The sequence below is a fragment of the Ranitomeya variabilis genome, chromosome 3, assembly GCF_051348905.1.
Source record: "Ranitomeya variabilis isolate aRanVar5 chromosome 3, aRanVar5.hap1, whole genome shotgun sequence".
Taxonomy (NCBI): domain Eukaryota; kingdom Metazoa; phylum Chordata; class Amphibia; order Anura; family Dendrobatidae; genus Ranitomeya; species Ranitomeya variabilis.
The window spans coordinates 200,905,679-200,918,949 of NC_135234.1; the positions used below are offsets into that span (position 1 = coordinate 200,905,679).

The 13,271-nt window shown below is 45.8% G+C and overlaps 1 protein-coding gene across 3 annotated transcripts in view; it reads left to right on the plus strand.

Moving 5' to 3' along the window:
- Positions 1–12,179, plus strand: part of LOC143815611 (transcription factor ETV7-like) — a 35,672-nt gene extending 23,493 nt beyond the window's left edge. For all 3 annotated transcript variants that reach the window (XM_077294993.1, XM_077294995.1, XM_077294994.1), the window contains exons 6-8: positions 835–977; positions 9,007–9,107; positions 10,824–12,179. In XM_077294993.1, the coding sequence (XP_077151108.1) occupies positions 835–977; positions 9,007–9,107; positions 10,824–10,923 (344 nt within the window). In that variant the 3' untranslated portion in view covers positions 10,924–12,179. The remainder of the gene's footprint in view (positions 1–834; positions 978–9,006; positions 9,108–10,823) is intronic.
- The last annotated feature ends 1,092 nt before the right edge of the window (positions 12,180–13,271 follow it).

A 13,271-nucleotide genomic window follows, 5' to 3' on the forward strand; every position in this document is an offset into this window, starting at 1 on the left:
TGCTCCATACAAGCCAGGATGGATCCATGCTTTCATGTTGTTTACGCCAAATTCTGACCCTACCATCCGAATGTCGCAGCAGAAATCGAGACTCATCAGACCAAGCAACGTTTTTCCAATCTTCTACTGTCCAATTTCGATGAGCTTGTACAAATTGTAGCCTCAGTTTCCTGTTCTTAGCTGAAAGGAGTGGTACCCGATGTGGTCTTCTGCTGCTGTAGCCCATCTGCCTCAAAGTTCGACGCACTGTGCGTTCAGAGATGCTCTTAGGCCTACCTTGGTTGTAACGGGTGGCGATTTGAGTCACTGTTGCCTTTCTATCAGCTCGAACCAGTCTGCCCATTCTCCTCTGACCTCTGGCATCAACAAGGCATTTCCGCCCACAGAACTGCCGCTCACTGGATTTTTTTTCTTTTTCGGACCATTCTCTGTAAACCCTAGAGATGGTTGTGCGTGAAAATTCCAGTAGATCAGCAGTTTCTGAAATACTCAGACCAGCCCTTCTGGCACCAACAACCATGCCACGTTCAAAGGCACTCGAATCACCTTTCTTCCCCATACTGATGCTCGGTTTGAACTGCAGGAGATTGTCTTGACCATGTCTACATGCCTAAATGCACTGAGTTGCCGCCATGTGATTGGCTGATTAGAAATTAAGTGTTAACAAGAAGTTGGACAGGTGTACCTAATAAAGTGGCCAGTGAGTGTATATGTATATATATATATATATATATATATATATATATATATATATATATATATATATATATATATATATATATATATTATGTCTATTACACAGAGTAAGTCAGTAGTCTGTCATTGTGAATCCAGGTTGCAGGTTCCTGTGGGACTATTTGCACAAACTTCTTGATGACAAGCGCTATGAATCATACATTAGGTGGGAAGATAAAGAACTGAAAGTCTTCAGAGTGGTGGATCCAAACAAGCTTGCTGCATTCTGGGGAAATCACAAGGTATTTTCTATTTTAATTGTACAGAACTATGATTACAAGAGCTTGCTACAAAAGTTCACATACTTAAGGGTCTCAGGATTACACTATGGCCCCAATTCATAAAGACATGCATTTGGCACACCGGTCTTAATCAATTATGTACATCTTATAACTGCCGTGTGCCTTCGCCATAAATGTTTCTCCGGCCAAGGACTGATTTACAATTCTGGCGTAGTTTATACCCTCCACCATAGTAAATTATGATGAATTTGCCCATTAGGCTTCGCCTCGCTCCACCCCACCACATCTCTCCTCACTTTTGTGGAACACGCCTAGGTCGGGCATGAAATGCACTTTGAAAAGGGTCCTAAGTGATTAGAAAATTAGCCCAATGGATCATCTGTTTATCCATAAAACCCACATTCCGGTAAAACTGGTTATTTACTCAGGTACCTGCACAACCTCTGGACTTTGAGATATAGCATAGTTTTTGGGGGTTTGTCTGTTTTTTGTTTTTTTTTCACCACGGAAGAATCCTATAATGTATGAGTGTGAGAGAGAGAGAGAGGGTGTCATTCACATGGTTCATTGAAAAATATTCAATATTAATTGATTATTTATTATTTATTTAATCCTAGACTTATCCTAAACTTAAGAATTCAGTTGAAATTGAGTGATTTTTTTTACAGTCTTCCACAGAAGAGTGTGTGAACTGATAAAGCTGTCAGTTACACAATAGGACTGCCCTCTGCACTCTTTGTTCCACGTTCTCTCAATTGTAGCAGTTTTTCTCAAACAAATTGTTATTAGAAAAACTGAGTATTTTCTAAATTATTACTATAAAAAATGTTCTACTTCACATCAGAATTTTTGGGGGCAAGAGGGGCAGATAGTTTGGCCTGTTTATTCCTTTACTTTTTGGTGATATAATACAATAGAATTGATTCACTATTTTTTTTCTCATAAATTTACTTAAAAGGAAAATTAATAGATTGTGAAATGGTTTTGATTAATGAGATGGAGCGCCCCCACACCACCGCAGGGCCGAGGGGATACCCGGAGCCGGGCCTCTGAGTTTCAGTCCTGGGGTTGTCACGGTGGCTAGACCCGGTCCGTGGCCCTGTCCGTCAGTGGGGGACGTCCGGTGTAATAGGTGGTAGTAATGGTAGCGATGGAGCGGTGCGGTTGTGGGGTGTAAGTCGCGGTAAATAACGAGGACACCAGGTTGCAGTCTCTTTACCTCTTTACTGGAGATCTCTGAGTCCTCAGTCCGGAACATGGTTCACCAGGCTACGCAAGTCCGGCCGGTCCAATGGCACCTCCAGAGTTCTCCTCTCAGGTGGAAATCTGTGCCTTCCTTCTAGCGCTATGTGTTGTAGTCCTTCCCTGCTGTGCTCACGGAAAGTAACCCCACAACGGTTGTGTCTGTTTCTTAAGTTCCCTCACAACTCGATTTGATATTCCTCTGTAATCCACCCCTTCCCTGTATTCAGGTTGGAATGGCACCCGTTTGTCAGGTAGGCCTGGAGTTCTTCCGGGACCCTAGAGTCGCCCCTCTCCCGCAATTGCCCCCCAAGACTTCATAGGTGATATGTGGTAGACAGCCCGCCTGAGACCGACTGTCCTGCCGCTGTTTGGAGTATGGCTTGAAGCTGTATTCTAATCCACTCCCTCGGCGTTCCGGCCACCGGTATTGCGCCTCAGCAGGGTGCTGCCTCTTTCAGCACAACCCCTGCTGGTATTCTCCTTCTGCTTGATCTCGTTTCTCACTCAGCACAATCTATCTCGCTTCTAGTCCTTTCTTGAGTCCCGCCGCTTCCAGGAGCCTGCGCGGACCCGTTACATTCTTTCAATGCCAAGCCTCTGCCAGGATCCCACCCCTGGCAGAGACCCTACAGTCTCTCCCTTCACAACACCCCCTGCCACAGGGTGTTGCTCCGTTCAATCCCGTCAGCGTTCTCTTTCTAACTTCCTGCCTGACCCCCAGTTTACCCACTATGGTGGGGAGTGGCCTAATGAATAGCACCCTTAGCTCCCCCCGGAGGCCCAGCTGTGAAACATATTGGTGTCTGTGATACCTGATTGGAGGAACTCCTTCAGTGCCATCGGACGCACCATGGCTCCCCTTAGTGGCAGAGCCACAGTACTGCAACGACCAGAACTCTGGGGCGCTGCACTCCCCCCTGGTTAAACACAGTACTCCGGGACTGGGAAGAAAAACAACAATACAGATTAGCAAAAAGACATACAATTTTGTTGAGTGCAAAACGATAAGTATACTTGAACAGGCTTCCCTTTATGGGAGGTGAGGACACTTTTAACGTTACAAACATAGTCAACATTATAAATTACAGGCTATACATAACTCCTGTTACCCAACCGGGTATTCTACTTAGTGCAAATTCTGGAACAATAAATTAACATTGCCTTTAAGAAACATACACTCTTAGTTTACCAAAGGCCTTCCTATAATCACATTACAGGGTAAGGTAACTTCACATTCTCCTACTTTGAACCTGCAGGACCGCCTGTCCCTATGGCACCAGACCTACTGCCTCTCCTTTCTTTTACAGGACCGCCCCGTTCAGCCAGGGCCTACTGCCTTTCGCTACTATACATAGTATAGACATAACATTCCTCTCGTTTAAAGAACTCTGAGCCCGCTCTACTCGGCTCCTTTAAGGACTCACTCTCTAACCCCTACGGGTTCACTCTCTGTCCTTAGTAACAAAGTAACTTTCAATGGGGACGCAGGGTTGACCTTCTATCCTCACCTTCATCATTACTTCTTTTACTTTCAACTATGCAGACCTCTACATCTACCCCTACGGGCTCTCTGCATCTTTTCTTTCTGCAAAACATTATTTAGATTTCACATTTCAACAAATTCAACACATATAACTTAGCATGTAAAACAGTTACATTTCTTTTCAAGGCATCATTATGGCATTACTGTTCTGCAACAGTATCTTTCAAGTTCAGTTTCTCCCATCCCCTTTAAGAGGGGACCAAGTCTTTCCGAGGTAGCTCGTCTTCTCAGCCTACCAGTCCATGCAAAGGTTCCGGTATGGTATCTTCGCAAAGTGTCTTTAACTAGAACCGGTAGGAAAGGTATCTTCACAAAGTGTCTTTGGCTCAAACCAATAGGGCAAATATCTTCGCAAAGTGTCTTTGGCTAAAACCAGTAGGGAGCACCTTTAAGAAGGTGCAAACTATTTACAAAAGAAGTTCGAATCATGCACAGTCCATGATCTCACAGTTTGTGTAACTTGGTGCAAAAACTTCAAGAAAAAGAAAAACAAACAAAGGGGATCCCGGGTCAACAAAGGGATCCATTAACCCTGGACAGGTTTAGCAGCAACTCAAAAGAACAAACAGTAACTATTTACATTTTCATGGTATCGAGGTTTATTCTTCTTCTGGTGGCTTGGGTTCCTGAACCCCGACCACTGTAGCACGGACACCAGCGGCAAGCTCCGCAGGGACCACCTGGTCGCCTGCTGTCTGAATTTGAAGCCTAACTCTGTCGGCAAGTTCAGGAGCTGCTACAAAGCGTACAGTAGAAACAGTAACAAGGTCTGGCAGCCCTGGATTGACCACAGTTGGGGCCACAGGTGCCATTCTCTCAGACTCGTATCGCTGAACTTTCCGGGCACGCCATCCTTGTGTGTTCCAGTGACGGGTATACGTCACCTGATCCCCCTCCCGGAGTGGTTCACCTTCTCGATCACAGCAGGGAGTCTCCACATCGTAGCCGGCAACGAAGATGCCAGTAGGTAGACCCGACTCCCAAATGGAACCCCACCCCTTCTTTGGGTGGAATGCCGCCACCGTCCCTCGCCTGACAGCATCCGTCCCATCATAGATCATTTTTTTGCTCTGCAGTTCCCATTTTTCAACTTCAGTGCGCTGCCCCCAATGCTGGAGCACGCATTGTTTGTATTGGTCCCAGGTAAGTATCGCAATAGTGAGACCTTCCATTGGAATCCCATCCTGCTCGACCCAAGGAACATCCCATCGGAACATCACCCCTCCTGGGTCCATTTCTATGGGCTCTCCCCACCGGGTTGGCAATGGTGGTAACAACTTCCCCAACGCGCCGGGGGTGAGAACCGCCCGGTCGATTGTAAACGCGGGGTTACTGTTGTGGGGAGGATCGGTCGGGAGAGCAGAACCGTCCAGGGGAGTAGGGGCGCCGCCCATACCTGCGCCTGATGTGGTTCCACCGGCGTCGCTCTGGTCCGTTAACAAGGACGCTGGAGTCGGCTGCAGCCCGGACCGGGGCTCCTCCAATGGGATGCTCGGATTCGGCTCCGCTGGCTGTGGTTCCTCCTCCTCTAACCCCGAGGTCGGGATTGGTGGACGTAACTCCGCTGTCGGATCCGCAGGCTTCCGGTCCATCTCCGGTGAAGAAAGGCAGGCCTGAACCGCTTCTTCCTCGCTCAGGCACTCGCCGTTCATCATCGCTGCCTGATAGTCGGTGGCAGTGCATGCACCTAGCTCCGCCATTTCTCCGAGGTCGGGCTTCTCCGTCACCCGCTTCCCGCCGTTGCATATCAAGGGGTGTTTCTCTTCTGCTTTGGGGCAGGTCATTCCTCTGCAGCCAGAAGTGCAGGGGGCGGTAGCCATTTCTCGCGCCACACTGGGAGTCTCCGCCCATAACACGCCCTCCTTCCCCTTGGGTGTAGCAATGGCGGCGCCTTTTGGCGGGAACTTTTGGCGGCTAATGGCGCAGCACAGTCTTACAATAAAGTACAGTCCAAGCACAACAAATCACAGTCTCTAGGCACACATGACCTGATTCTTCAGGCTTAAGTAGATCCTGTTCGTGACGCCAAGTTGGAGCGCCCCCACACCACCGCAGGGCCGAGGGGATACCCGGAGCCGGGCCTCTGAGTTTCAGTCCTGGGGTTGTCACGGTGGCTAGACCCGGTCCGTGGCCCTGTCCGTCAGTGGGGGACGTCCGGTGTAATAGGTGGTAGTAATGGTAGCGATGGAGCGGTGCGGTTGTGGGGTGTAAGTCGCGGTAAATAACGAGGACACCAGGTTGCAGTCTCTTTACCTCTTTACTGGAGATCTCTGAGTCCTCAGTCCGGAACACGGTTCACCAGGCTACGCAAGTCCGGCCGGTCCAATGGCACCTCCAGAGTTCTCCTCTCAGGTGGAAATCTGTGCCTTCCTTCTAGCGCTATGTGTTGTAGTCCTTCCCTGCTGTGCTCACGGAAAGTAACCCCACAACGGTTGTGTCTGTTTCTTAAGTTCCCTCACAACTCGATTTGATGTTCCTCTGTAATCCACCCCTTCCCTGTATTCAGGTTGGAATGGCACCCGTTTGTCAGGTAGGCCTGGAGTTCTTCCGGGACCCTAGAGTCGCCCCTCTCCCGCAATTGCCCCCCAAGACTTCATAGGTGATATGTGGTAGACAGCCCGCCTGAGACCGACTGTCCTGCCGCTGTTTGGAGTATGGCTTGAAGCTGTATTCTAATCCACTCCCTCGGCGTTCCGGCCACCGGTATTGCGCCTCAGCAGGGTGCTGCCTCTTTCAGCACAACCCCTGCTGGTATTCTCCTTCTGCTTGATCTCGTTTCTCACTCAGCACAATCTATCTCGCTTCTAGTCCTTTCTTGAGTCCCGCCGCTTCCAGGAGCCTGCGCGGACCCGTTACGTTCTTTCAATGCCAAGCCTCTGCCAGGATCCCACCCCTGGCAGAGACCCTACAGTCTCTCCCTTCACAACACCCCCTGCCACAGGGTGTTGCTCCGTTCAATCCCGTCAGCGTTCTCTTTCTAACTTCCTGCCTGACCCCCAGTTTACCCACTATGGTGGGGAGTGGCCTAATGAATAGCACCCTTAGCTCCCCCCGGAGGCCCAGCTGTGAAACATATTGGTGTCTGTGATACCTGATTGGAGGAACTCCTTCAGTGCCATCGGACGCACCATGGCTCCCCTTAGTGGCAGAGCCACAGTACTGCAACGACCAGAACTCTGGGGCGCTGCAGAGAAATTTTCCCTGCATTTAGGTGGGTGCTAGAACATTTCAAATAATGTTGATATTTTATCCAATGTGTAGGATTGCAGATATGAAGACAGACACAGTTGCTCTAAAAGGGTTTACCCAAAGGACCCCATAAACATTAGATAAGTGTGTGATGATCGATCGTTTGGCCAACAGCTTTCTATCTTGTCATCCCCTTACTGTGTCCTCTATGGCTCTCACTGGGGTTAAATGATGATGTTTGGAAGCCAAGACCCCACCCACACAATACTTTTATTGGCTGGTTATAGGTGGGCGGGATATTTGCTATGATGAAGTTATCTTAAATATGTGTACACTTGCTGTGAATATTTATTTATTTAACAGGGATCCATTTGAGATCCAAAAGAGCCATACTATTTGGTGAGCGGAGCAAAGTTATCCAGATCACCAAAAAGAGCCGGACTTCCCGTCACTTCTCGGAAGCGTGTCACTGACCTAGACTGCGGCCAGGAGTACCTGCAGACCACTTCTGTGAGAAAGGCAGGCACATCCAGCCTCCACAACATGGGCGAGAGACAACAGTTAGAAGACTGCTCTAAGATACAGTATGTGGCAGAGAGGACATCAGAACAGCAAAGTTTTGGAAAAGTCTTCTGGACGTTGCTACTTTGGACTGAGAGGACTACAGTCGTGGGGACTAGAGATGAGAGAACATCGTCGGCTCCCTCCTTATTCGGAAAGCTATAGCACTTACTGAAGAATCTGCCTTGGGAACCCGGATACCTGGAGCGCTCCTGATAATCAGCTGTTCGGTGCCACAGCTGCATGTGTCACGGCTGTGTGACAGTCACAATATACAGGCTCTCCATGCATGTGTTGTGACTGTCACACATGATGTTCGTTCATCTCTAGTGGGGACCAATAGAAATGTCTGTTGCAGCAGCGTGCACTAATCCCATAAGAACGATTCACATTCGAGGCTGTATTGTAGCAGTCCCAATGACTGACAGATGCAGAGAGGTTCACTGTGGTACATCCACACAAGTGGCACTTGATTGGGCCAGCCTGTGGCAGAGGTTTTCCCTTTAGAAAACCATGGCAGCATAAGGCAGGCTGTGTCTGATTCAGTGCAACTACTGCAGAGGCAAAATCCCGTAAACCCTGTTTAAAGCTCACACTGTTAGGTTATGTTCACGCAATCATATTTTCGATCCTAGTGCTGTCCGTGGAAAAAACGGATAGCACTTGGACCAGTGCTACTCAATAGGATTGTTAAGTGGAGCATTTTCTCACACTCGCCTATTCAAAACTATGGGTGACAAAAAAATTTGGATCCCCTATGGTTCATCCGTGTAGCGTCTGATTTCTATAGACACATTGCCATTTTTAACATAGTGAACTGTTTTTAGTTTTGTAAATGTGAAAAACAGCTGAAATATATAAATGGATGCCATATGGATTGCATGCGGGTGACAATACAAATGAAAAATGATCTTTTTTTTTTTTCTTAATGAAAATCAGACGATTTTGTTTTTATTCACTTGTGTAAGTAGCCTTGGACAGACATTTCTGGAAACCTCTGTCACATCCTGCACACAATAGCCGGGCATCTGTACTCTCAAGTGTACCATTACTAAACACACTCATTAAAAGGCCAATAACTGTATCACTAAATAAGAGAGGGCATTTTTTAAATTTTGCATTTTGACTAATTATATATGAGAAAATATATATATTTTTTTATTTTAGTCTTTAATTGTTAGGTAAGGCCGGATATATTGGAGCGAGATAGGAGCGCAGTGCAGGGAGTGACCGGCAGCTCTTCTTCCCCGAGCGTGACAGCTGCATAGAATTACATGCAGCTCTTACAATCAGGTCTGAGAGCCGGTGGCCAGTCCGTGCGTTGTGTTCCTATCTCGCTCCAATTTATGCGGCCATCTGAGTCTTATTCCTATTTTATTAATGTGATTTAAATAAATGGCAAATGCAAATGTAAGCATGAGAATATTATCATAGGATGCAAAAATAGACCATAACCATAGAAAGTATAAATGGTTCCACTGTTTTGTGCAGAATCGCCCAAACATGACCTATGAGAAAATGTCAAGAGCCCTCAGACAGTACTACAAAATAAACCTTTTAAAGAAAGAGTCTGGAAAGAAGCTAACCTTCAGGTAAATACTCATCAGACAAATAAGTTTGTTTCTCTTTGGTTTAAAGGGGCAGTCCAGTGAAAATAAGTTATCACCTTTCCGCAGGTTGACTTGCACTGGTTGACGGAGAACGAATAGATAGAGCTGAGGTCAAGCAGTTCCTCAATCCTCTGGTTAATGTGGCCCCAAGTAGTCTGACCCCCACTGATGAACAAGTTATCCCCTATCCTGTGGACAGCCCCTTTAAGTCTCAATATGCAAAAATACTGGGCAATACATGATATATAGGGTATATTATAATGTTGAAAAATATATCTTTTGAGAACCTGTCACCAAACAACAAATTGTTTTCAAAGGCGCTATAAAACGTGGTCTGTAGTACATTGTAACATTTGCATAGTGTATTTGCTAATAAGTCATATGTTCTTCTAGTTAAACCACAAGAAAAGATTCCTTAAAGAAGCATTCCTCCCTTTAAAGTTTTTTTTTTTCCTCTTAATACATTGCAGTCATCATATGATATGGCACTGTGTACTTAAAATTGCTCATTTTGCCTTTCTACCCAGACAATTCTTCTCTTTTCCATTAGGTTTATGACATCACGTGATTAAAAAAAAAGATGAGCTGAATCCTTCTAAGCTCTATGTAGAAACAGGAGGGCAATTTTCTTTGCACATAAGTCAATGCAAAAGTCCCTGGCAGAGGGAGAAGCTGGGTCAGGAATAGAAGAGGGGAATGATTTGTGTAGGGAAGAGAGACTTCTGGTTTCTACATAAAGAAGAGAAAAGAGAAGAATTATCTGGGTAGAAAGGCAAAATGAGCAATTGTAAGTACACAGTGCTATATGATATGACTGCAATATATTAGGAGGATAAAAGCTTTAAAAGGAGTGCTTGTTTAATGATCCTTGTAACGCTATTTACAATTTTATTTATAAGAGCATGAAAACTGCTGATAAGACTGATATTACACATGCAGGTTTTGAGCAACACAGGATTGCGTAGAAAAGAAAGCCAAAATATCCGATTTTTTTTTCTAGATTATTTCCCCTTTTTGGCCCCACATCTACGTTTGGCTCAAAAACTGCATGTGTTTCTCAGCCACTGCGTTACTTTCATTGCGCAATGACATGGTGCTCCTACGTTAGCTCTAAAGATACGTGACTGACAAGTTGACAGGTGAGCACGCTCTTGCTGGCTCGTCACTGACCGTGTGATATCTTGCCAGCTCTAAAAAGAAGTGAAAAGCCAGCAGGAGAGCGCTATAGAAAACCGGCGAATGATCAGTATAGTAGAGAATAGCCCAGCCCCTTATAGGGCAGTCCCTGATGACGATCCAGTTACCTGTAGCTTAAAGGAAACCTAACAGCCGATCCAGTAATAGGTATCCATCCCTAAGATCTTGTATTGGGAGAGACCTATCACTCAAGGGGAGAAGGCGCTGGGGACTCGCCTGTCCATCTAGTCTCCCAGGAGGCTATTAAACTATGTTTTCTCTGAAATGGCGTATCAGAGTTAAATATATATGGCTGAAATCACACAGCCAGCGTCTGATACATACTGCCCGCTCCGTGGGTGGCATGTATCAGCTGGCAGGTTCCCTTTAATTACTTTACACTTTGGATTGGTCAGCTGTTTCACCTCATTTTTAATTTGAACATGTTTAAGTATAAAAAAAAATGTAAAACAAAATGTAGAACTCGAATAATTCTAAAATATAAAACTTTTTTTTTTGTAGGTTTCTGAGGTCACCCAGAGGGAGACCTGAATCACAGCAAATACTGGAATTGCAAGACACAGATGATTCTTGTGAGGATGTCCTTGCTATTTCACCTTGAGATATATTGTCCTAAAGGAGCCTTTAAGTCTGAAGTTTATTGTATGTAAATAAATATATTATCAATCTATCAGACTATACCAGAGGTGGGCAATACATTTTCCCAAGGGGCCACATGAGAGACTGTTGAGGAGGGCCGAACCAATAGGCTGAAATTAATTCTGCTCAGTATTAATATTACCATATTATAATCACTATTTTATACTAATATTAATTGAATCAATTAATATTTAATAGAATTAAGTATGCTGACACACTGTATATACATATATACATTATGATCCCACTCACATAGCACCCCATATATACAGTATGATCCCCCACACATCCCTCATATATACAGTATGAGCCTCCATATAGCATGAGTCCCTACACATAGACCCCCTATATACAGTATGATCCCACACACAGCACCCACTATATACATTATGAGCCCCCACAGCCTCCTATATATATAGTATGAGTCCACACACTGCCCCCACATATACAGCATAAGCCCACACACAGGCTTTATATACAGTATGAGCACCCATATACAGTATAAGTCCACGCATAGGATCCTATATACAGTCTGAGCCCCCTATGTACAGTATGAGCTTACACACAGGCCCTATATACAGAATGAGCAACACATAGCCTCCCTATATGCAGCATGAGCAACACATAGCCTCCCTATATACAGCATGAGCAACACATAGCCTCCCTATATACAGCATGAGCAACACATAGCCTCCCTATATACAGCATAAGCAACACATAGCCTCCCTATATACAGCATAAGCAACACATAGCCTCCCTATATACAGCATGAGCTGAGCAACACATAGCCTCCCTATATACAGCATGAACAACACATAGCCTCCCTATATACAGCATGAACAACACATAGCCTCCCTATATACAGCATGAACAACACATAGCCTCCCTATATACAGCATGAACAACACATAGCCTCCCTATATACTGCATGAACAACACATAGCCTCCCTATATACAGCATGAGCAACACATAGCCTCCCTATATACAGCATGAGCAACACATAGCCTCCCTATATACAGCATGAGCAACACATAGCCTCCCTATATACAGCATGAACAACACATAGCCTCCCTATATACAGCATGAGCAACACATAGCCTCCCTATATACAGCATGAGCAACACATAGCCTCCCTATATACAGCATGAACAGCACACAGCCTCCCTATATACAGCATGAGCAACACACAGCCTCCCTATATACAGCATGAGCAACACATAGCCTCCCTATATACAGCATGAGCAACACACAGCCTCCCTATAATACAGCATGAGCAACACACAGCCTCCCTATATACAGCATGAGCAACACATAGCCTCCCTATATACAGCATGAGCAACACACAGCCTCCCTATATACAGCATGAGCAACACACAGCCTCTCTATATACAGCATAAGCAACACACAGCCTCCCTATATACAGCATGAGCAACACATAGCCTCCCTATATACAGCATGAGCAACACACAGCCTCTCTATATACAGCATGAGCAACACACAGCCTCCCTATATACAGCATGAGCAACACACAGCCTCCCTATATACAGCATGAGCAACACATAGCCTCCCTATATACAGCATGAGCAACACACAGCCTCCCTATATACAGCATGAGCAACACACAGCCTCCCTATATACAGCATGAGCAACACACAGCCTCCCTATATACAGCATGAGCAACACACAGCCTCTCTATATACAGCATGAGCAACACACAGCCTCCCTATATACAGCATGAGCAACACACAGCCTCCCTATATACAGCATGAGCAACACACAGCCTCCCTATATACAGCATGAGCAACACACAGCCTCCCTATATACAGCATGAGCAACACACAGCCTCCCTATATACAGCATGAGCAACACACAGCCTCTCTATATACAGCATGAGCAACACACAGCCTCCCTATATACAGCATGAGCAACACATAGCCTCCCTATATACAGCATGAGCAACACACAGCCTCCCTATATACAGCATGAGCAACACACATCCTCCCTATATACAGCATGAGCAACACACAGCCTCTCTATATACAGCATGAGCAACACACAGCCTCCCTATATACAGCATGAGCAACACACAGCCTCCCTATATACAGCATGAGCAACACACAGCCTCCCTATATACAGCATGAGCAACACACAGCCTCCCTATATACAGCATGAGCAACACACAGCCTCCCTATATACAGCATGAGCAACACATAGCCTCCCTATATACAGCATGAGCAACACACAGCCTCCCTATATACAGCATGAGCAACACACATCCTCCCTATATACAGCATGAGCAACACACAGCC